At 34.1% G+C, this 23,031-nt stretch overlaps 5 protein-coding genes across 6 annotated transcripts; 1 reads left to right on the forward strand and 4 right to left on the reverse strand.

Moving 5' to 3' along the window:
- Positions 1-169: 169 nt before the first annotated feature.
- MEF29 (Pentatricopeptide repeat (PPR) superfamily protein) lies at positions 170-3,948 on the forward strand. Its single transcript, XM_020679065.3, has one exon. The coding sequence runs from the start codon at positions 265-267 to the stop codon at positions 2,638-2,640; it is 2,376 nt and encodes a 791-aa protein (XP_020534724.1). The 5' UTR covers positions 170-264; the 3' UTR covers positions 2,641-3,948.
- IRX3 (Cellulose synthase family protein) lies at positions 2,994-7,856 on the reverse strand. Its single transcript, XM_012216147.4, has 12 exons — positions 7,673-7,856; positions 7,358-7,553; positions 6,778-6,986; positions 6,594-6,687; positions 6,395-6,509; positions 6,042-6,308; positions 5,599-5,944; positions 5,241-5,504; positions 4,952-5,164; positions 4,439-4,843; positions 4,005-4,358; positions 2,994-3,776 (listed from the first exon to the last, which is right to left on the reverse strand). The coding sequence occupies exons 1-12, from the start codon at positions 7,745-7,747 to the stop codon at positions 3,195-3,197; spliced, it is 3,120 nt and encodes a 1,039-aa protein (XP_012071537.1). The 5' UTR covers positions 7,748-7,856; the 3' UTR covers positions 2,994-3,194.
- A 1,279-nt stretch (positions 7,857-9,135) lies between these two features.
- On the reverse strand, positions 9,136-13,794 carry LOC105633540 (Translation initiation factor 3 protein). 2 transcript variants are annotated; one of them, XM_012216151.3, is made up of 10 exons: positions 13,446-13,794; positions 13,332-13,371; positions 13,112-13,171; positions 12,476-12,528; positions 11,516-11,571; positions 11,382-11,415; positions 11,040-11,112; positions 10,846-10,938; positions 9,898-10,089; positions 9,136-9,639 (listed from the first exon to the last, which is right to left on the reverse strand). In XM_012216151.3, the coding sequence occupies exons 1-9, from the start codon at positions 13,727-13,729 to the stop codon at positions 9,946-9,948; spliced, it is 837 nt and encodes a 278-aa protein (XP_012071541.1). In that variant the 5' UTR covers positions 13,730-13,794; the 3' UTR covers positions 9,136-9,639; positions 9,898-9,945. The 2 variants fall into 2 exon arrangements, with proteins under 2 accessions (XP_012071541.1, XP_012071540.1); XM_012216150.3 differs by having other exon boundaries at positions 9,136-9,590; positions 13,446-13,793.
- Positions 13,795-14,501: 707 nt separating this feature from the next.
- On the reverse strand, positions 14,502-15,929 carry LOC105633541 (heat shock 70 kDa protein-like). The gene has a single exon (XM_089725361.1). It carries the CDS (start codon positions 15,769-15,771, stop codon positions 14,731-14,733), a length of 1,041 nt encoding a protein of 346 aa, XP_089581487.1. The 5' UTR covers positions 15,772-15,929; the 3' UTR covers positions 14,502-14,730.
- A 129-nt stretch (positions 15,930-16,058) lies between these two features.
- Positions 16,059-16,703, reverse strand: LOC149494065 (heat shock 70 kDa protein-like). Its single transcript, XM_089725362.1, has one exon. The coding sequence runs from the start codon at positions 16,701-16,703 to the stop codon at positions 16,059-16,061; it is 645 nt and encodes a 214-aa protein (XP_089581488.1).
- Positions 16,704-23,031: the final 6,328 nt, after the last annotated feature.

Consider the following 23,031-nt stretch of genomic DNA (forward strand, 5'->3'; position numbering starts at 1 on the left):
ACATTAGAAAATAACATTTTTGTTAAAAGTTTTATCATTATTTAATAATGATTAATAATTTTTGATTGAAATTAATTGTTCTAAATTAATTAATAAAATTATGTAAACTGTAAAGGAAAAAATTGTTTTTTACTAAAGGGTTGAACTTCAAAAAATAAAATAAAAAAAATAGTTTGCGTTTCCCGCCGCTTTCTCAAAAACCATGACGGTAAACTCCTATTAACGCCCTCCATCTTCAACCAAAAGAAAAAGAAAATCGAAGAAATGTCCTTGAAAAGCATAACAGCAATCACTTGCGTGCCTCGTACCCGCTACTTCTTCCTCAATTTCCTCAACAAATCCACCACTCTCTCACACTTAACCCAACTCCATGCCCAGCTCCTCCTCAGCGGTCTCCAGGACGACCTCGCGGTTGCCACTAAGCTTACCCACAAGCTCTTCGACTTCAGCTCCACCCACCACGCACGTGCCCTCTTTTTCACCGTCCCAAAACCTGACCTTTTCTTATTCAACGTCCTCATTAAAGGCTTATCTGTGAATAACTCGCCTTTGTCCGCCATTTCGATTTTTACCCATTTGAGAAAAAGCACTGATCTTTATCCTGATAACTTTACTTATGCTTTTATTATATCTGCCGCAACGAGTTTCGGGGACATGAGAGTTGGACTTGTATTGCATGGGAAGGGAATTGTTGATGGATTTGGTTCAGATTTGTATGTGGGTTCTGCTCTTGTCGACATGTATTTTAAACTTTGCCGAGACGATTTAGCACATAAGGTGTTTGATGGATTGCCTCATAGAGATACCGTTTTGTGTAATACAATGATTTCTGGGTTGTCAAGGATGTGTTGCTTCGAGGGTTCAATTAATCTTTTTAAGGATATGGTTTCTGGTAACGGGCCGCGGTTTGATTCAACCACAGTGATTGCAGTGTTGCCGGCTGTAGCAGAATTGCAGGAGTTGAGATTAGGAATGGGGATTCAATGCTTGACAATAAAGCGTGGCTTTCATTCTCATATTTCAGTGCTTACGGATTTGATTTCATTGTATTCTAAATGTGGGGATGTTGGGACGGCAAGTATATTGTTTAGGGATATTGGTAGAAAAGATTTGATATCTTGTAATGCTATGATTTCAGGATTTACTTCTAATGGTGATACAGAGTCTTCAGTGAGATTGTTCCAAGAGTGGCTTAGTTCTGGGGAGAAGGTCAATTCTAGTTCGATTGTGGGATTGATTCCTGTATGTTTCCCTTTTGGTCATTTATCTCTTACTAACTGCATCCATGGTTTTTGTGTGAAATCTGGCACTGCTTCGCATTCTTCTGTTTCAACTGCATTGACCACAGTATATAGTAGATTAAATGAAATGGAATCAGCACGACAACTATTTGATGAATCTTCAGAGAAAACTCTAGCTTCTTGGAATGCCATGATAGCAGGTTATACCCAAAATGGTTTAACAGAAACAGCAATTTCTCTTTTCCGGGAAATGCAGATGTCTAACATCAGTCCAAATCCCATCACAGTTGCTAGTATTCTTTCAGCTTGTGCTCAACTTGGAGCCTTAAGTCTAGGAAAATGGGTGCATGGATTAATTAAGGGTAAGAGCTTTGAGTCTAATATATATGTCTCGACTGCTTTAATTGACATGTATGCAAAATGTGGGAGTATATTAGAGGCTCGGCAATTATTTGACTTGATGCCACTGAAGAATGAGGTAACTTGGAATGCTATGATTTCTGGGTATGGTCTCCATGGCCATGGGCAGAGAGCTCTAAGACTCTTCTATGATATGTTAGAATCTGGCATTCCACCAACTAGGGTCACTTTTCTTTCTGTATTGTATGCTTGCAGTCATGCTGGTCTAGTAAGGGACGGTAATGAAGTTTTCCATTGCATGGTTCATGACTTTGGGTTTGAACCCTTAGCTGAGCATTATGCATGCATGGTTGACATCCTTGGCAGAGCTGGACGGTTGGAGCATGCTTTGGAATTTATCAAGAAAATGCCAGTTGAGCCAGGTCCTCCTGTTTGGGGTGCCTTGCTCGGTGCTTGCATGATTCATAAAGACACAAAACTAGCTAGTATGGCTTCTGAAAAGCTATTTGAATTGGACCCACAAAACATGGGTTATTATGTTTTGATGTCAAATATTTACTCCACTGAGAGGAACTATCCACAAGCTGCTTTGGTGAGACAAACAGCTAAAAATAGAAAGCTGATAAAGACTCCAGGCTGCACCTTAATTGAGGTAGGCCAGGTCCCACATGTTTTCACATCTGGTGATCAGTCCCATCCTCAATCAGCAGCAATATATGCTGAGCTGGAGAAATTGACTGGAAAGCTGAAGGAGGCTGGATTTCAGACAGAGACCGACACTGCTTTACATGATGTGGAGGAAGAGGAGAAGGAACTAATGATGAAGGTTCACAGTGAGAAGTTAGCCATTGTTTTTGGCCTTATCTCTACTGAACCCGGAACTGAAATTAGGATTACTAAGAATCTCCGGGTTTGTTTAGACTGTCATACTGCAACCAAATATATATCCAAAATCACAAACAGATTCATTGTGGTAAGGGATGCCAATAGGTTCCATCATTTCAAGGATGGCATATGTTCTTGCGGGGACTATTGGTGATAAAATTGTTCTCTACACTGATTAAGGCATGTGAGTTTGGAATAACCATCCAATGTGTCAGTTTCATGCTGATTATATAACAGTGGCACAGTCATTTTGAGAAGCATAGCATTGCATTTCCTCGTCATATTCTGAGACTTTGTTAACAGATTATGGGCCAACAGTGCTATTTCATGCTTAAGCTCTTTGTCTCCCTAATTGCTTGATAGCCGAATAAAAGCTGACTATATCGAGCCACAACTTACTTGCAGGAAGCAAGGAAGTTTAAATGTCTGTACAAGTTTTAAGCCTTTTCAATATTTCAGACACTTTTCAGGTATTCTGCAATCCTTGGGGGAGTTGGGAAGAAATAATTATGTAAGAATCAAATCTTCAATTCCATTACAAAACTTGGTAGTTGGTACATTACAAATTGCTACACAAAAATTTTCACTCTAATTTTATTCTTTGTGCATCTCCATGTTGTGTTCATATATCATATGTTTGTGAAAAGCAATAATGTACATGTATTTCCAGCCAAGTGCACATCAAAGAAGTAAAAAAATATGAACTTCTTAGCAGTTGATTCCACATTGCTTGGTGTCAGGTCCCTTGGTTTTCATGACAAATGGGTCTATCCGAACCCAAAGCAAGGAGAAGATTGAAGCTAAGAGGACAGACCAGATAACAACAATTGTCGGAGTCCTGTTTTGTCGTCCCATTAGACCTTTCAGGAATGGGTAAAGATGAACAATGACCCAGAAGGAAAAGAAGAGCTTCCCAAATAGAGGCCCCCACGATTGGTATCCATTGTTTATAGCATCTGAGACTCCAGCAACAACTCCCACAAGGTTGATGATTAAGATGGTAGTTGGCGGTATCAAGAGGGTTGTCCATTTAAAAGCATAAAGTTCTCCGAAATCCTCATCATCAGTTGCCTTGGATGTGACAGTGAAGTTGGTATCAATACCAGCTAAAACCTTCAGAAGACCTTGCACAACAGCAAAAAGGTGAGCTGATATACCGCCAATGACCCAGAATTGCTCATTTCTCCACCATTCTTCGATGCTTACTCCGCTCCATCTGAGCTCAAGGATACCCGTTGAGAAGATTGAAATGAACAAAGCAATGAAGAAGAGACTTGCAAAGGTGCTTATCTGGATGGATATCAAGTCGGAATATGTTAACCATTATCTTAGAAGTTAAAAAATATATATTTCATGCTAATATGCAATTTACCTTGATTTCATTGAGTTTACTTATATATTTCGTGTTTTAAATAATTTAGGCTGATGAATAAAATATTTTAACTTTTTTTGCCTTCCAAAACATACATGTGCTATTTATCCTTCTTTTATTCATTGGAGAAAATAGAGTTTATGTACCTCTGGCATGATAAATTTATCAGTCAGCAAGCAGACTGCAGGGAGAGTACAGTAGGCAAGAAGTGGCAAGGAGGTGAAAGGATAGATAGTTGTATTAACATATGCAAATCTCTCAAGCCACTTGAGCTTTCCTTCTTTGTAGCCATACCAGACAGGGCTGTGGCGACTAAAGAAGATCTCAACAGAACCAAGAGCCCACCGAAGCACTTGGTTCAGCCGATCAGACAAGTTGATGGGAGCTGAACCCTTAAATGCAGGTCTCTTTGGCATGCAGTAGATGGACCTCCAGCCACGACAGTGCATCTTGAAACCTGTAAGGATATCCTCGGTAATTGAACCATAAATCCAGCCCAACTGCAGAGGAAAGCGAAATTAGTTAAGAGATCAAAAATTTGTAACCGAAAAGAGTTATGAAGTTTGGTTGTTGATCATACCTCAGTTCCCCATTCAGTTTTGTCCTCATAGCCACAACTAATCACATGAATGGCTTCTTTTAGCAGAGCTGCAGGACTCGAGGAAGGAGGAACACCACCTTCTTCCATTAAAGTTGAAGTAACAAAAATTGCTGATTGTCCAAATTTCTTCTCAAAATTCATCTGGGACATTAATAGCTGCTTGTCATCATCCATTCCTTCAAGGTTTGCACCTTCTCCAATGGCACCTTTCTTAGCTTGCTTCTTTTTACGACGTCCAAAGCATGGGCAGCAGTCACAGCTAACCATCTTTGGGCGCTTGGGACCCTTTGGAGGTTCATAGCCATACAACGCTTGCCTTCTGAAAACACATCCTGTCCCGACATACACTGGGCCCTGAATTCCGTCTAGACCTTTCATGTTAATCTGCAGAACAAAGGTACATCATTTGACATTTCCTTCTTGCACAATTTATTTATATATTTATATGAATAAAGTTAGAGAAATTATAATATACATAAAGAATGGACTTACATCAAAGAAGACTGTGTTTCTGTTTGCATATCGATCGTGTCTATCGATACCATCGAATCTTTGAGGAAATTGTACGTAGCAAACTTTCTTCCCAATTTGAGGGTCCATCAAGAAACACATGGCTTCCCTGACAGCCTTGCTGTTATTGATATAGTGATCACAATCCAAGTTCAGCATGAAAGGAGCATTTGTAAGCACCGCAGAGACACGAATCTGTAAATTGCCGAAAGAAGTTATATATTTATCATACAAAATGTAGTGAAATCTTCGTCTTGTGAAATTGAATTACCAGGGCATTCATGGCACCAGCTTTCTTGTGGTGTGCAAAACCAGGCCTCTTCTCACGGGACACATAAACAAGGCGAGGTAACTCATTTCCTTCAACATCATGACCTCCACTATGACCTAGAAACACTTGAATCATACCTGGATGATCCCTGGTGTTGTTTCCAGGCCATGGAGTCCCATCTTGCATGATCCATCCTTCTGGAGGAACTTTTTGTGCTTTTGCTACAATTGCATTTATCCGAACCTTAAATTCTTCATATTCTCTCTGCCAAAAACAAACACAAATACATAACATTTAGTTCATTGGCTAATACAGCTGCAAGCTCTTCTACGCCCATCTAGAGAGGTTTATCACAAACCTTCATAGCTCTACGTTCTTTAACAAAAGTTGGCTGGACTTTGTCTTTGAGATAATCCACCTTCAAAGCGAAGTAAAATTCAGGGGCTCGAGGCTCTATGTTAAATTTCTTGCAGAATGGTACCCATTTTCGAGCAAATTCAGCAGTTTCGGACATCGCTTCAAAGGTGCACATTGAAGCACCATCATCAGATAGGTAGCATGAAATCTTTTCTACAGGGTAGTCCACAGCTAAGATTGATAAAATTGTATTTGCAGTCACAAGAGGAGGTTCCTTCATAGGATCCACAGTACTAACGAAGAAATCCACCGCAGCAAGCAAATTAGGCTCACCTTCCCGCTCATATCTGCACAGCAAAATCAGCACTCACCACCATGAGAATTGAAAGGTTACATTTTCAGTTACGTAAATCATTTTATAGATAGATTATAATAGCCTGTAACCTGAGAGAGAGTCGATCAAGGTACGTTTCGCGATCAATTGGGAGCCACTTGGGGAACTGATCAAGAATCCATGAAATTGCAAACCAAATTTCACAGATGACTGATGTCAGCCAGAGCCCAATTGCGTCATGCACAGGGTTCAAAAGTCTATACCGAAGAAACAATGCCAATATGATAAGACGAGCCACAATAACCATTCTATAAGGATTGATCTTGCTTGAAGCAATTGGTACTTTCCTAGACAATGGCTGCCTTGTCTCATCTAACCTGCAACCAGTAATTGTTTAAAAATATTATCAAACATCACCCAAATTAAGCACTAATTAGCTTCAATAGGGTAATTCAATACTCACATGGCTGCATCTGGATCATCATCTGGTTCAGGTCCCAAGTTCCCTTGCTGCAATTTCCAATCATCCATCCTCTCTTTCCACCCTCCCTCTTTCTTTTCATCCCATCTTGCACTTCCTAATAATAATAATAATAATTAGAGAATTATAAGAAAATTAACCCTTAATTATACTTCAAGCAATAGTTATAATATTATTATACCAGGCTCAGAAACTGGATATGGATGCACTCTTTTATGAAGTGAAGAAGCTAACATTTGTTCTCCATGAGAACCAACAGGAAACTCTCCACTCACCTGCTTGCAAATCCATTTATACATTTAATAAATATTAAAACTTGGGAAAAAAAAAATCATAAGTAAGAAATTAAGAGTTAGGTTAATAACTGGTCTTGATCTAACTCCGCCTGAGATAACAGGTGGGAATTGACTATTGATCATTTCCTCATCGTCACGGCCTCTTCCGTAAGTCATCTTCCCATAAAGCATAGCTTCTGTAAGATGTTTGTTCTTGTCTTGCTCATCTTCAATGTTGAACTCATGCTCAATATCATCCACATCCTCTTCCTCATCGTCTCCCTCCACTCTCGGGCTTCCTGTGCGGGGAAATTTTATGTTTTAAAATTTTACAAATATAATCAAGATTTTGAATCTTTATTTATGTGTTACTAGACAAGCACTCGATAAACAAAAATCCAAATGCATGAAAATTTCATTCTAAAAGCTAATATTTCTGTGTTGAACTCATTTCAGATACTGATAAACTAACTGAAAAATGTTTTTGTTTGAGGAAAAAGAGAAACAAATTTTTAAGAGAAACAAGTACTTAGTACCAAAATATCAAACTAGTGACAGAAAACAGAATAAACTTCCTGTAATTTCTCTGAGATATTATTAGTAGTGCAATGGCAGAAAAATGATAAAAAATGGTATTGTCTGTATCATATATTTATAATCCCAAATATACCCTTGAGACGCTTGTATCTAGTTTTGCACTGGGGACAAACTTGAGTCCCTTCTCTTCTTTCATACTCATAACAAGGCCTACACACAGGAAAACCACACTCATTGCAAGCAACGAACAAATCTCCATCCACTGTTACCCCTATCTCATCACCACATATCTCACAAACTTGACCATCCAAGTTCTTCAATGGCTTTGGCTGCACATGCAAATATATATAACCAACCCAATATCAACTTAACTAAACAACCCACATGCATAATTAACTTGCTTAACAAAAAGGGAAAAAAAAAAAAAGAACTAATCTTTCTTGTTTACCTCTTCATGGCCATGAATAACGACGAGCTCGTTGCGGTTGTGAGAGCCGGCGACAAGTCCGGCACTGGCTTCCATGATGGGTCAATGGAGAAGGAGAAGTGGAAAGAGAATAGAGAGAAATGTGTGTTAAGGTTGATTGGTGAAAGAGTGTTTCTTTTTTATGAATGAAAAGGGTAGGGTTACTGGGCATAGAATGTGAATTATCTGTCACCTAATGTGTAAGGAGGATGGTGGTATTGTTGTTGGTTGCAGAGTCACCATTGCCGTAAAGCTAAGCTTCGTCTATTTTTCAACTACCTTCGTATCCTTATACTTCTTTTTCAACGGCCACCTTTTGGTTGTCTTGTGATAAATACATTCTTTTGGAATTTATGTCTAAAAACTGAATGTACTCTCTTTTTAATTTTCACAGAAGTACGTGTGTGTAATTGGAAATAAATATAAATAAGGTTGAAGAGGTCTCTTTTATTTATTTATTTATTTATTTATATTTTATGTTGGTTATGACTTATAGTGTTGTCATAATTTAAGCATAGTTAGTTAGAAGAAATATTTGTTGGCAACCGTTATTATTTATATTGAATTAATTACTTACAGTAACTAATAACTGGCGTTCATAGTGATTGATATTGAAATATAAAATGATAAGAATATAGTTATTTTTATATATTATCTTGTATCATATTTTATATATATATTTGAAAGTGAATGTATTTTATTTTTCTATTTTAATAGTATGTTATATAAATAACAAATATTAATTAAATTTTTTATAATAATGTATAGTAGTTATTATTTTTAAATTATAAATAAAAAATACGTAAAAGTATTAATTTGAAAAAAAAAATATTTATTTTTGTAAAATTAAATATAAGATAAGTACAAAGTAGCTAGCAGCTCCATAAAAAGAGCTGAACACCTCTGAATCACATTAAGATGTTTACTTAGACATGCATTGATTGTAATCTTTTCTTTATTTTGTTTTTTTTTTTTACAAAATTAGGTTCATGTTTTTATGAATGTTAAACCTAAAAGGTTTGATTTACCCTTTTTGTGTTTTAGTTTGATTCCATTACAACCACATTTTGGTTAATTAGGATCCACTTGAATAAACTCAAGGCATCACTACAAAAAAATAATAATAATAATAATAATAATAATAAATAGAAGATTGCATTGAAGAAAAATATACATGTATACTAAATTAGGGTTAAAAATCCATAATTTTCAAAACTTGAGGTGTCCGTTAGCTGGTTATGGAACCTGAAAAAAAACATGTGAAGGGCAATGCTTGAGCTGCAAGAACTTAGCGTCTAAGCCAACTGCAAAATCGTTAGTTGAGTAAGTTGAAGCCTCTCTATCTAGAAAAGAGTAAGCTCTCCTACTTAAATACACCACCACCCTCTACTATATTTACATATCAGATCAGATGCCGCGCCCACACCAAACCTGCCATATCCCAATTTTGGTACGTTAAAAAATTTAATAGAGAAACTTGTTTTTAAATCAACAATACTACTTGGTAGTCTCACAGCATACAATGTTTAAGATTAAAGTTCCACCCTTTCTCCACTAAAAATTTATGAGAAAACTATAGTTCTATATACTTAATAATTCAAAAAGATACCAATCAAGAGTGGGTATTGCTCTTGAACATTTGAATTGGAGAAAAACAACCATAATCCACAAGACAAATTCTCATCGTTGATCTCCGGTCGTGTAACTATTACTAGAAACTCCATATGATGATTTAATGTATTCAGCAACACAAACCATATGCAGAAACCTCAGGAAGGCAGCTTCACAACTTTCAAAAAATGGTTTAGAGAATTCTTGCCCTTGTATGATTGGCCTGATCCATCCACGACTATTGTTGCTATGTTCGAGCCACAAAATGGAAAAATTTAGTTGCATCAACCTGGAAGAATAAAGAATTCTATTGTTGGAGTTCCACGCTCATAGGATCACTGCATTTATATATTCACTATAAGCCCTAAACTCAGCCTAATATCATAGAACAAAATGCTTTGAACCACTTCATATTTGGAACATAAAGAAATAAATAAACAAATCAAGGCCGGTCCTAGCTTATCTCACAATTATTAAAAATACAAAAGGTTGATTCCGTTGTAAAAATTTGGTAAGAATGTTGTTATACATGTATTACACTAAGCTATACAAAAATTGAGATCCCAAACCTATTTGCCAAATAAAACATGGAGTACCTGCCAATAATCCTTAGTTAAAAACCCTCATGAAACTTCCAACTGAACTCATACGCCAGCTGATATTTCATTTGTAGCTGACTTTTCCCTTTTCTTTGGCGGCTCCTGCGATTTTTGTAGAATAGCCTTATTTGGTACCAAAGTAATGAAAATATTCCTGTCTCTAAAGTTTTTGCTTTCTTCGGTTGCAAGCTACAGATTGCCGCATCAAATGAAAGTTAGACATACAGAAATGAAGAATCTAAAGAAGATACTTAACAAAAATTTATTGCCAAAATAATCAAAATAGACAGATGAAGGAAAAAGAAAATATCCTTGATAGTGGACAGTTTAAGATTGTCCGGGCAAAGAACTTATTTGCTGTTAGGGTCAGTCTTTTCTTTTTGTACATCAGGAAGCCTTGAAGGGAAGAGGCTGCCAGGGGTTTGATGCCTGACCTCCTACACTGTAAGGCATTTCAGACCATTTCAAAGTATGGTTGTATATACAGCCATACATACAGCCTGGCCAATTTTCAGTTTGGAACTGGGAATGGAAACGTCTGGAGCCGAATCAGATGGAACCATAAAAAAAAGAACTGGAAATGGGATCAAATGTCTAGGTTGGAGCTGAGGGTTTAGTTCCGGTTTGGAACTGGTTCCAAAAAAATGAAAATTTTGAATTTTGGCCTTGAAAGCCAGCCCATCCAGTCGAAAGAACTGGCCTGAACCAGCAGTTCTGGTTCTTGTTCAGTCTGGAACCATGGCCTGCCTTGTAGCAAGACGGATCTACACAGGTTTCCATTTCAATTAGGTCAGCCTGATATGAATAGACCCATTCCAGTGCAAATGAGAAACCTCTGGAGAGAAATTTTTTTTATTTTTGGTTCTAACTTCTAACAAGTATCAAGGCATCAAATAGTTTAAAATAGGTTACGATCTCTCAATCATACACAAGTATGAATGGTACCTCCCCAATATCATTCTGGAAACGTCTGATAAGCTCAATAGCAATATTTCTGAAATCATTTTCACGGCCTTTCAAGTTCACTATGACCTTAACCTGGAAGGAATAAATAAAATAAATCAATTGACAGCCATCTTGCATTTGGAATTTGAGTATGTGATCATATGCTAATATTAATAAAGGTACTATAGAACAACCTTGTCACCATCTTTTAAAAACTTCTGAGCAGCTCTCAGACGTACATCATAATCATGTTGATCAATGTTGTAACTGTTGACAGAATTAAACAAGAAAATTTGACATTCTTTCAGTGAATATAGAAATAAATCTAGAAAAACTAACCCCATTAACCAATGTAAGAAACATCCACTTGAAAAGATTATATATGACCAGGATGTCAAGTTTGTAGCTATGAATGGCAAATCTTACAGATGAGCTAACAAAAGTTAGATTCTTAGAGAGAAAGACACAAGCTGAGGAATTACAAGTGAGATTGTGAATAAATTAGTATATCATCAATCGAAAACTCTGTTCCTTACCCCATTTTAAGTTCCTTTAGATCCATGCGAGTTGCTGTCATTTAGGAGCACAATTTGGTCAGTATTTATTCTTATAACAGAGACTTAACATGAATAAGAAATGCATCAAGCTCAACAACAAATTAGACATTCACCAGCACTTTTCTTCTGCTGTCCTTTCTTCTTCTTTTGCAGTTCATACCTATATTTGCTGAAAAAGACATATCGCAAGTATTATTGCACATTCCATTTAGAAAAGTTCACAAGGCAGACAATTAAAAATATAAAATTTAACTAGAAAGGACATTCATATAGCTACATAGGTGGCTCAACTCCCTCTTGCTGCACTAAATCATTTCCATCCCTTCTCACTTTGCTCTTGCATATTAATATTTTATGTTTCAGCGAACTTAATGAAGAGAACAGTAAATGAAAAATAATAGCTTCACAATATGTTGATAAGCATACAAATGGGTACACAATTTCATTTTAAGACTTCCAACTAAAAAGAAATTCAAAGATAGCTTAAGCAAAATTTTTGCAGTTCATGTTTAGAAGAAGATACAAAAAAATGGAAAAGGCCAACAGTCATAATTAGCAAAAATGGGGCATATAATAATTTATCCGGTTGAACCATCTCGCCCACTTTCCAAATTATGAGAGTGTCCATTTGATGCACACGCTCATATCGATTATGTCCTTCATCAAATCTTTTTCATCATTATGCATAAACCTGTCCAATCCACACTTTCATATCGACTGATTTGGCCCCTTTTGTAGGTTCATTGGCCAACCAGGGCCTGCCCTGTTGGTTCATTGGCCACTACAGGGGGTCCAGGCCTGACCCATTGGTTCATTGGCCAACTACAAGGGTCCAGGTCCAGCCCATTATATCTAGTACCTATCCAGTAACTACAGAGATTCTCCCATAAATATTCGTTGATCTGTATAACTTGAAATGATATTTAAGCACTAAAACCTGCAATTGAACCATGCACTCATCTGGAAATGCTACCCAATTACAAGAAAAAAGCATTATCAGCTGCAATGGTCTTCCATGCTACAAGGACACATTTGATTTTATGTGTAAAAGAAAGGTTCAGAAAATATCTTACTTGTAATCCATTATTCTGACAACTGGAGGATCCGCTTCTGGGGATAATATCACCTACAAAGATAAAAGAATAAAATGCTCAAACATCAGAAGGTTAAAAGTTAAAAGGTTTTAAAGAAAGTAAACAAATTTCTGTTTCCCTCGAACACAGTTGTAAATATAAGCTGCAGCACCAATTGCAGCCATGCCATATCCAATTACTCAGGAGACTGGTTCTTAAAAATAATAACAAGATTCAATTATCTAGGCCCTTAAACTCTGATATCCAACCGTAAAAATCCCAAGTTTATGAGCTCTCACCCACAAATTCAAGTTCTAAAAAACAGTTCATTAGCCACACCCAAACATATTCATACTACATGCCGCCATCCATAATCATATGGAAAAAGTGCAATTCTAATTGTCACCTTATGATATACAGCTACCATATAATTACGAATTCAAATGAAACTAGCAAAGTATGGTACTAAAGCAACAATGATGAATGAACTAAAACGTATACTACTAAGCAAAATGTTTGGATAGATTAGTTGATATAAAGAGGAATACATACTAACCACTCTAAGCACCTTAAGGAACCATAACCTAACTCAAACAAATCTAAGTAAACTAACTGAAACTAACCAAGAATACATACCAAATCAAGTTCAGCATCTTCAGCCATTTGAATTGCCTGAGTTTTAGGCACCACTCCCACCTACATAAGCACAGGCAACCTCATTACCAACTTGGTTATTAAATACAGTAAATGTTCACATCCCATTATTCCACAGCAAAAGCACTTCCAGAAAGCTTCAATTTTTTGACAAAATTCCCTTTCCAACGTTACAAAAAAAGAAGATAGAGCCAATACTAACCATATTTTGCTGCTCATCAATGAGCCTCACACTAGCTGACCTACAATATAACCACATTTACAAATTTAATTCAAACTTCCAATCGCACAAACTATGCAACAAACTAACAATTACCTAATAATAGACATATCAAGAGCCTGCTCATCATCAGAATCACTCTTCCTCGATCGGCGGGAATCAAAACCGGAACGGGACCCACCGTAACGGGCAGTGACTTCAGAGATGGAGAAGGCGTACGATAAAGCGATGGAAGAGTCGGGTTTGGAGAGATTGGAGCCAGGCAATCGGAGGCCGAAGAGCTTGGATTCGAGAGAGGACAGAGAGAGTAAAGACGGCGTCGTTCTGCTTGTTGTCGGGGTTAGGATAAAGAAGCTGCTGGTGCTGGTGATCCCAGCCATTAGCTCTGGTGGTAGAGTGAAAGTCGAGTGGCAATTCGGCTGATAAGCTCAGGACTTAGGAGAGAGAAATTCTTATCCGAAAATTTTATTTTTATTTAATTTTGTTTTTCTGTGTTGGGTTGAGGAAATTTGGGCCGGGCCTAGGACTGGCTTAAATCTGGACTTAGCCCATAAAGCAATAAAATGAATAAATTTTTGCCACTATATTAATTAATAATAATACCATTTTGTTTTATTTTCTGGTACTTAAAAATTTGCAAATTCTTATTTTTCTTTGGAGATAGGGGCTCTATTGGGTAATATAGTTTTTACAATAACTTTTAAATGATGAGAGAGCTTTTTATCACACTCTATCATTTAGCTTTTAATTTTTTTTTTTTGACAATCAATATTTATTATTTCTTTTGTTTGAATTCAATTAAATAAATAACTGAATTCTTTTTTTTATTATTATTTAAACAATTGTATAAACCGCTACGAGTTAAACAACAGTCTATAAATTCCCATTCAAGAAAAGGATAGAGATTGGACCCGAAATTTAAAAGCATCAGCTTCCGCCATTACACTAAAACACCTTACATCTTATTGGTTATACATCGAAGAGTTTGGACTAATTAATCTTGTAAGGATAGTGTTTGCTGCTGTCCAATCAAATGTTAGCTTCTTTTGTGTTTAATTTCTTAATTCTAACTGGTATTAGTAAACACTTTCTATTTCATTCATATTTTTTATTTACGTTTTAGAGTAATTGCTAAATCATAAAAAAACAAACTGCTATTTAACGGAACTATCTTTTATCTTCCTAGTATATATACATATATACAATGCCAGTATGCTACTGAAACAGAAGCAATTAAAGGCCAAAGACCAACAAAAATGGAAAGAAAAAGAAGGGAAAAGAACACTATTGTCGCACAAGACTACAAATCTACCCAGAAAAACATAAACTAAAACAAACCAAAAGAACCACCCCACAAGACTTTCTACTTGCTACTTCAATTTCAGTCGACTTCCTCAATCTTTGGCCCATCTCCATAATTAGACCCGCTAGTCCCACCCCCAGGCATATCGCCACCCATATGAGCATCACCACCACCACCACCACCACCACCACCACCACCACCCTGATACATCTTTGAAATTATAGGATTACACAACCCTTCAAGTTCCTTTAACTTGTCTTCAAGTTCATCAACCTCAGCCAATTGATTCCTATCAAGCCACTCCAATGCCTCATCAATTGCCCTTTCTATCTTCTCCTTATCTTGTGGATCTAATTTCCCTGAAAATTTTTCATCCTTGATAGTGTTTCGCATATTGTAGGCGTAATTTTCCAAATTATTCTTTGCATCTACTTTCTTCTTCACTTCCTCATCTTCTGCTTTATATTTCTCTGCATCTTGCACCATTCTCTCTATCTCTTCCTTGCTCAACCTCCCTTTATCATTCGTAATCGTAATCTTGTTCTTTACTCCTGCAGTCTTATCTTCTGCAGTAACATTCAAAATCCCATTTGCATCAATATCAAATGTCACATTTATCTGAGGCACACCTCTTGGAGCTGGAGGGATTCCAGTAAGTTCAAATTTCCCAAGAAGATTATTATCTCTTGTTCTTGCTCGTTCGCCTTCATAAACTTGAATTAAAACTCCAGGTTGATTATCAGAATAAGTAGAGAAAATCTGCTCTTTCTTGGTCGGGATTGTCGTGTTTCTTGGAATTAAAGTAGTCATAACGCCACCAGCGGTTTCAAGCCCAAGACTCAAAGGTGTTACGTCAAGCAAGAGTAAATCTTGCACTTTTTCACTTCCTTCGCCTGTAAGTATCGCAGCTTGAACAGCAGCACCATAAGCAACAGCCTCATCAGGATTAATGCTTTTACAGAGCTCTTTCCCATTGAAAAAATCAGATAACATCTGTTGAACTTTTGGAATTCTTGTCGACCCACCTACCAGAACTACTTCATGAACTTGTCTTTTATCAATCTTGGCATCAAGAATGCATTTCTCAACTGTTTCCATGCATTTTCTAAATAAATCCATATTTAATTCTTCGAATCTCGCACGAGTTATCGTAGAATAGAAATCAGTACCTTCATACAAAGAATCAATCTCTATTGTTGTTTGTGTAGTTGATGATAATGTTCGTTTTGCCCTTTCACAAGCAGTTCTTAATCGTCTTAATGCTCGGGAATTTCCACTAATATCTTTCTTGTGTTTCCTCCTAAATTCTGATACAAAATGGTGAACCAACCTATTGTCAAAATCTTCACCACCTAAATGAGTATCACCGGCCGTAGCTTTCACTTCGAAAATCCCTTCTTCTATTGTTAACAAAGAAACATCAAAAGTTCCCCGCCAAGATCAAAGATAAGAATATTCTGTTCGCCTTTTCTTGATGCCTTCTTGTCAATACCATAAGCAATAGCAGCAGCAGTTGGCTCGTTGATAATCCTCAAAACATTAAGGCCAGAAATAGCACCAGCGTCTTTCGTCGCCTGCCTTTGCGAGTCATTAAAATAAGCAGGAACAGTAACCACCGCATTCTTTATACTGTGACCCAGAAACGCCTCTGCTATTTCTTTCATTTTGATTAACACCATAGACGATATCTCCTCTGGAGAAAACTGCTTTTCTTCTCCTTTATAACGAACGACAATCATCGGCTTATCACCAGGTCCTGGGATCACCTTAAAAGGCCAGAGCTTCATGTCGTTTTGAACAGAAGCGTCAGAGAAACGACGACCGATCAGTCGTTTAGCATCGAAGACTGTGTTTTCTGGATTCATGGCGACTTGGTTTTTTGCTGCATCGCCGATTAAGCGTTCGGTGTCTGTGAAGGCAACATAAGAAGGTGTAGTGCGGTTGCCTTGGTCGTTAGCGATGATCTCAACGCGGTCGTTTAGCCAAGCGCCTACACAGCTGTAGGTGGTGCCTAAGTCGATCCCTATGGCTTTCTCAGTATTGACTGACATTGTTGAAAAGCTTGAAATGGAAAGTAGACAGCTTGTTTGAGATAATTAGCTTTGGTCGTGTCGGATAAAAGAAAATAGCAGAGACTTACGTTTTATAGAGAAACAGGAAACTCCAGCGCTCAGACATACAATGGAAGATGTGAGAGTTAGCTAGACTGTTCCGGAGAGTTACTGATCTCCATAGTTTGTTTCATTTAGCGGTGACCAATTCGCGTTTCTAACGGAATCAAATCAACTGATTTGGTCGGATTCAAATATTTTAGAAATTTGGTTAACGATTGGTTAGTTATAAAACTATATGTTTGGTTATTAGTTCTTGATTCGGTTATGAACGTATGGTTACCAAATTTATTTTAAATGCTAATTTAATTTAAATAATTAAAATTTAATTAAATCAAACCGATTTAATTCAATTTCCATTGATTACTATACTATTTGATTTTAAATTTAAATATCATAAAAAATATATATTCAAAATATTAAAACCGCGTAATTGAATTTGGTTAATCAAATACTCATCTCTATTTTCGTTCATTTTTTTTTTAAATATATTTTACGGACTACCCATACATCCAAATAAAATAAAAATATTTTAAAAATTATTGTTGCCTTATCATTTTTTTAGATCAAAAATATGTTCATTATAATTAAAAATTATTTATGATTTATAAGTAGGCTTTCATATAAATTTTATCTTTTTTAGAAGTACTTACAAAATTTCATAATTTTTTTTAAAAAGAAAAATATTACTAATCGTCAAATGATAATATCAGTTTATTCTCTATTTCTTATATAACGAACATTAAATTAAGTTTATAAAACTAATGTTTAGTGTTTTAAGATAAAATTATTAAGTATAGTAATTATTATTATTATTATTGATTTTATCTGAAAGAAATGATTATAAAATTCACTTGCTTAAAAGTTCAGAGGTTTGTACATCGTACATGTAAAGAGAAATCAGTGACTTTTTGGTCAGTTTTGATGAGAACGTCAAACGGCGGGACTGTTTTGGAAACGTTTCTCAATGCGGCGGCAGACAAAAACCAGCTGGTGGGAAGGGAGGTGAGGTGTCAGTTAAAGGAGCTAATTGAGTACACGTGGCGTTTCAAAGGTCAAAGATACTTTTTTTTTTTTTTTGAAAAGAAGGTCAAAGATACTTGTAAGAATATTTTGTGCTTCCATTTCTAATCGGCACTATATTTAGAATTTTAGATCTATTTACGGCCTCATGTGATCCGGCTAAGGTGGATTCGGCCCGGGCAGCCTGCAAGCCTGCCCAACTCAGTTCTCAAAAAGGTATTGTATTTTTAGGTCCATGCTTAACTTTTTTTTTTTTTTTTTTTGAAGTCATTAAGATCTTTATGTCCAAAATAACACTCCGTACTCAAAACTCCTCACTTCTCGTATAAGTGAGATAACCAAATAAACCACCACCAGGTTAGCCTTGCATGCTTAACTTCTTTACTCATGGAAGTATCTATATAAGGCATTTGTCAATTTGAGCTCACTGTAAAGCGATTTGATCGCGTAAATTTGTGAATTTCAAATTTCAATTGACCCGAAAATCAATTCTATTTTTACCTAAACTTATTGTTTGTGAATATTTTCAAAACATTTGCTTGGTTTAGTTCAAATTGAAGTAAATCAAAGCAAACCAAATATTTTGAAACAAAAATTAAATCGAATTGATTAATCTAAATCGACAAATTTAATTCAGTTTTTAATCATTTTTAATGAGTTTGAGCTTACAAAATCGAATTAAATGGGGTGATTTTATTTATTTGATTTGATTGAATTGAATGCTAACATATTTTGCTTATTTTCTAAACTCATTGAAAACAATATAGAGTGATTCTACATAGATCGACTTCTATGTAACGAACTCAAGTTTTCTCACCAAACAATTTTAAACACTCACTCATCCCATATCAATCTATAAAGTTTAAAAATATTATTTTCAATATTACGAAAATGCTTCATCGCAACGATGCATAAGTGTCTTTCTTACAACTAAACCTACTTATTTTGATTTTAATTTATTAAGCCATATTATTATGGAAAAATTACATTACGATTTCTATGGTTCGTGAAATATAAATAGTTCGCCTCCGTTCCGTTTTTTAAGAAATAGACTAAAATATTCTTATAATTTACTTCTGTCATACTATAACGTATTTTTGTCCAATTTTTGTATATTTTCTGTTCAGTATCTTATGAAATAACGAAAATATCCCATTTATTTTTACAAACAGAGGGACGAATTAGTTGTATTTTTCATACTATAGTGATTGTACTATTTTAACATTTATCTTTTGACTTTTGTGTTCTTTTATTGGTTTAACGGAAAATATACAAAAATTAGACAGAATGACCTAATAGTATAACAGAAGCTAAATATAAAAACAAATTAGTATATTTAGAGAAAAAAACATGTCCGAACTAATTCTATTTTACAAACTATAAGGATCCACTGTAATTTTTTTCTATTGTTATTAATTAAATAAAAACAACAAGTCATTTTTCATAAATATGTGGGGAATGTGCTTTAGCCAACAGTAAATTACTTATGCCATATTGCCATTTGCAAGAATGATTTAAGTTCAAACTCCACTCTCCTCATTAAAAAAAAAAAAAAACAATCGTAGATATGTTATTTTATTAGTATAATTATTTTGACATGTTAAAAGTATTTAAGTGAATTAATTTCACCACTATCAATATATTGCTTCTGTGATTGAAGTGACAATCACACGGTCTTTTAATTAAGGCGATGTTGAGCTAGCTTTAAAAAATATTTTATTTTTTTACCACGAGATAAATTAAAGCATCATGTCTACATATTGGATATGAAGAATGTATATTTTAAATGTAAAATAATTTTAATCGTGATGAATAACAAAAATTTTTGCCTACATTTGCATCGTATACTCTCTACGATTATTTTGTGATTGTTTAAATTTTGCGAGAATCTATCATAATTTATATTTTCACATTTTAGTAATAATTATATTCCTCGCGAAAATAAAATATGAAAATGTAAAATCATAATTACATTTCTGTAAATTAGTTCATTTTAGCGAATAATATAGTTATTATTGAAATATGGAAATTAAATTCATACAAAATTTAGAGAATCACGGTGAAACGGAGATTCAAAATGAAATTTATGATTTTTGGCCAGCAAACATATAAGAATTGTTCCCTAACGTGACACGAATCCACAAGTTCCAAAATCTAAGTGAAGGTAAAAATGGAAATAAAATTCACTGCCTATCGCCATTAACTGTCCTTAAAGTTACTCTTAAGGTTAAACCCAGACGAATGAGCGATAAAGTGAAAGTGAAACCCAAATCCGCAACAGACAAAATCCTTCACAAACAGCCAAAATAATAATGACGTGTGGAAAGTGGTAACCCATAGGCATACCTAATCTAACATTTCATCTTTTACTTTCTTTCTTTCTAATGTTTTACCTTGTGGTGGAAAATATTAAAAAAACCGAAAATCAAACTCAATTCATTCATATCAATTTTATACCTGTTAATAATACAATAACCGAATTTTTTTGGTTCGATGTTTTAGAATATTGAAAAAAAAAACCAACCTAACTGAATTGAATTAATCCAATTTAATTCAATTTGGTTTCTGTTATAAAATTAATCTATGTTTGATTTGAACCGAAAAAATCGAATTTTAGTCTTATTATGCATGTAGCATCAAAAGCATCTTCAATGTTAATATATATTGCTCTTATTTAATTGACAAATCAGAAAAAAAGTAGAAAATAATTTTTAAAAAACATTCTCTTATGTTAATATTTATTTGCTATGTCAAGTTGAACTGTCAAATAAATATATAAATATTATCTATCACACCTTTTATTTTTAAAAAGTATGTTAAACAACGAAAAAATTTATTACATTAGAGTGATTATTTAGAAATTTTGAATAATATTATCATTCACATGTTATTTCTCACATGACATATTAATTACAGTCCACATTAATGCCGGACACGCTTTAAGCGACCAAAGCCTCACACAAAATAGACTAACCGCCACGTATAAGTTAGGCCTACTAGCAAATAGCTAGCTGTTGCTTTGACATGAGGTCGTGAAAGATAAAGCATCATGACTGCATTGAACCTAGGCGAGGTTAAGTGACTGAATGTGGGGCCAGCAGCCGGTAACAGGTAATCAGTTAAAAAAGTTAGGGTAAGCGCGAGTGCGACTGACAATCGTACAAAAACGCCGTCGTTTTTTTCAACTCGTGAAACGGTAACGTTCGGAAATATTCTACTTAATGACGAATTTTGGCTGGGAAATTGGGAAGTTAATTTTATCTTGTTTTTCTTTTTTTAAAAATATATCTTGCTTTCCTAAGTGTCAATATTGTCCTTGAATATTCCCTTAACTTTGATTACGAAAGTGACAAGCTGGAGACTGGAGTTGAAAGTACTTGGTTGCCCTTTTGTCTTATTTTTTGCGTTTGGGTATGGTTATTGGGTTGTAGTATACAATAACTATTTTCTGAAAAAAAAAAAGAAAATTTTTTACCCATAACAAATGAATTAAATAGTAAAATATGTTTAGATTCAATTGACAATTTATACAAAAATCAAAGATTCAATCCAAAAAAAATTAAAAGAATATTTGCATGAATCAATTATAGATAGGTATTGAAGAGTGTGAATTAAAAATGGTAGAATTTATAAAAATGAAATTAGAAAAAAAAAAGTGAAATAAATAGTCATGAGTAAAATTTCTTAATTTAATTTATTTTATAAATAATTCAAAACAATAAGCGCCGCCATTCATTATTAAAATTTGAAGAAGTAATTTAATCATTTTTCTGAAGGGAAATGTGAAATTTCATAAATCAAAGTAAATAAATTACAAATAAGTAGGGATGGAACTCCAAACTTGGAGATCAGCATGAGCAAAAAAGTCTCTAGCTAAATTATGAGCCTCAATATTTTCTTATCTCCTAATTCATCTAATTGACTAACTGAAATAATCGAATGATGGTTGAAATCAATTTACAATCCTCAATAATCAAATTAAAATTATTTAAAACTACATAAATTGTTATTTAATATGTTATTAGTTATCTAACGTTATAATTTATCAATTATATTTTTACAAATCTAATTAGGTAAGTCAACAATTAATAAATTTAATATATTTTTTAAAGATTTTTTTTGAAATTAATGTAAATAATAACTGCCTATATATTAAAATTTATGAATTAAAAATAATAGTCATATCATTAAAGTATATTAATTAAATAATTTATTTATTAAAAGCTATATAAATTGGCATTTCTAATGTTATAGTTAATCGATTAAAATGATAAATAAATAAATAATTTATTTATTTAACACACTTTTTATTCAATAAATAAATAACCATAAAATTCAATTTATTTCAAATAAATATAAACCTAAATTATTATTTTGAAATCCTATATGATAAATAATAATGTGACTTATCAATCATTAAAATGTTGATTGTCGATCACTCGAAGACATAAACTAAGTCATTACTTTGAAAAAAATTTTTGTTGCTATTAATTTTATTATCATTGTTTTCCGTAAAATAAATAAAAATTATTATTAATAAAAAAGTACACCGTGTAATAATTAATAAAATACTTATCATAACTAAAAGTTTTATTGTTTTGGATTCATACGTGACAAGAACAGGGATTATTTTTATATTATGATGAAATACTAAACTGAAATCCTATGTGACAACATAATATTTTAGAGTCACACGTGGCAATTTCAGGAGAAAATTTATTTTCTATAACATATATTGATTGATTTATAAGGGTATTAACAATTAATTTTTAATATTAATCAGAAATCCAACCCTTTTTAGATGACATAACGATGCAAAGTATAAATGACGTGAAATTCAATTAAATTTTATATTTTAACTTATCACGAAAGATTTGCTTATAAATGGAATTCATTTGAAAATAATATTATATGCTTTAAAATAATTTACACAAAGCAGAATTAAAAATAAAAAAAATAAATTCCTGATCATCCAGCATTATATATGGATTTTATAAACCAGTGCATGAAAGTTAGAGATTTAAATGATTGGAAAAAAAAAGACCAGTAATGAAAATGTACCAAGTTTTTATTTTTTTATTTATATTTTATAATTATATAGTATTTAGGAAATCCTAAATTACTTGAATTGTTACAAATATAATGTAAAATATTAACAAAATAATACATAAAATCAAAAGTAGGGTTATTATCAATTCATGAATTGGATCCCTATACAATTTTACTTATTGAATTTATAATTAAA

This window comes from Jatropha curcas, chromosome 8 (genome assembly GCF_041381405.1).
Source record: "Jatropha curcas cultivar XTBG-Jc1 chromosome 8, XTBG_Jcur_1.0, whole genome shotgun sequence".
In the NCBI taxonomy this organism is placed as follows: domain Eukaryota; kingdom Viridiplantae; phylum Streptophyta; class Magnoliopsida; order Malpighiales; family Euphorbiaceae; genus Jatropha; species Jatropha curcas.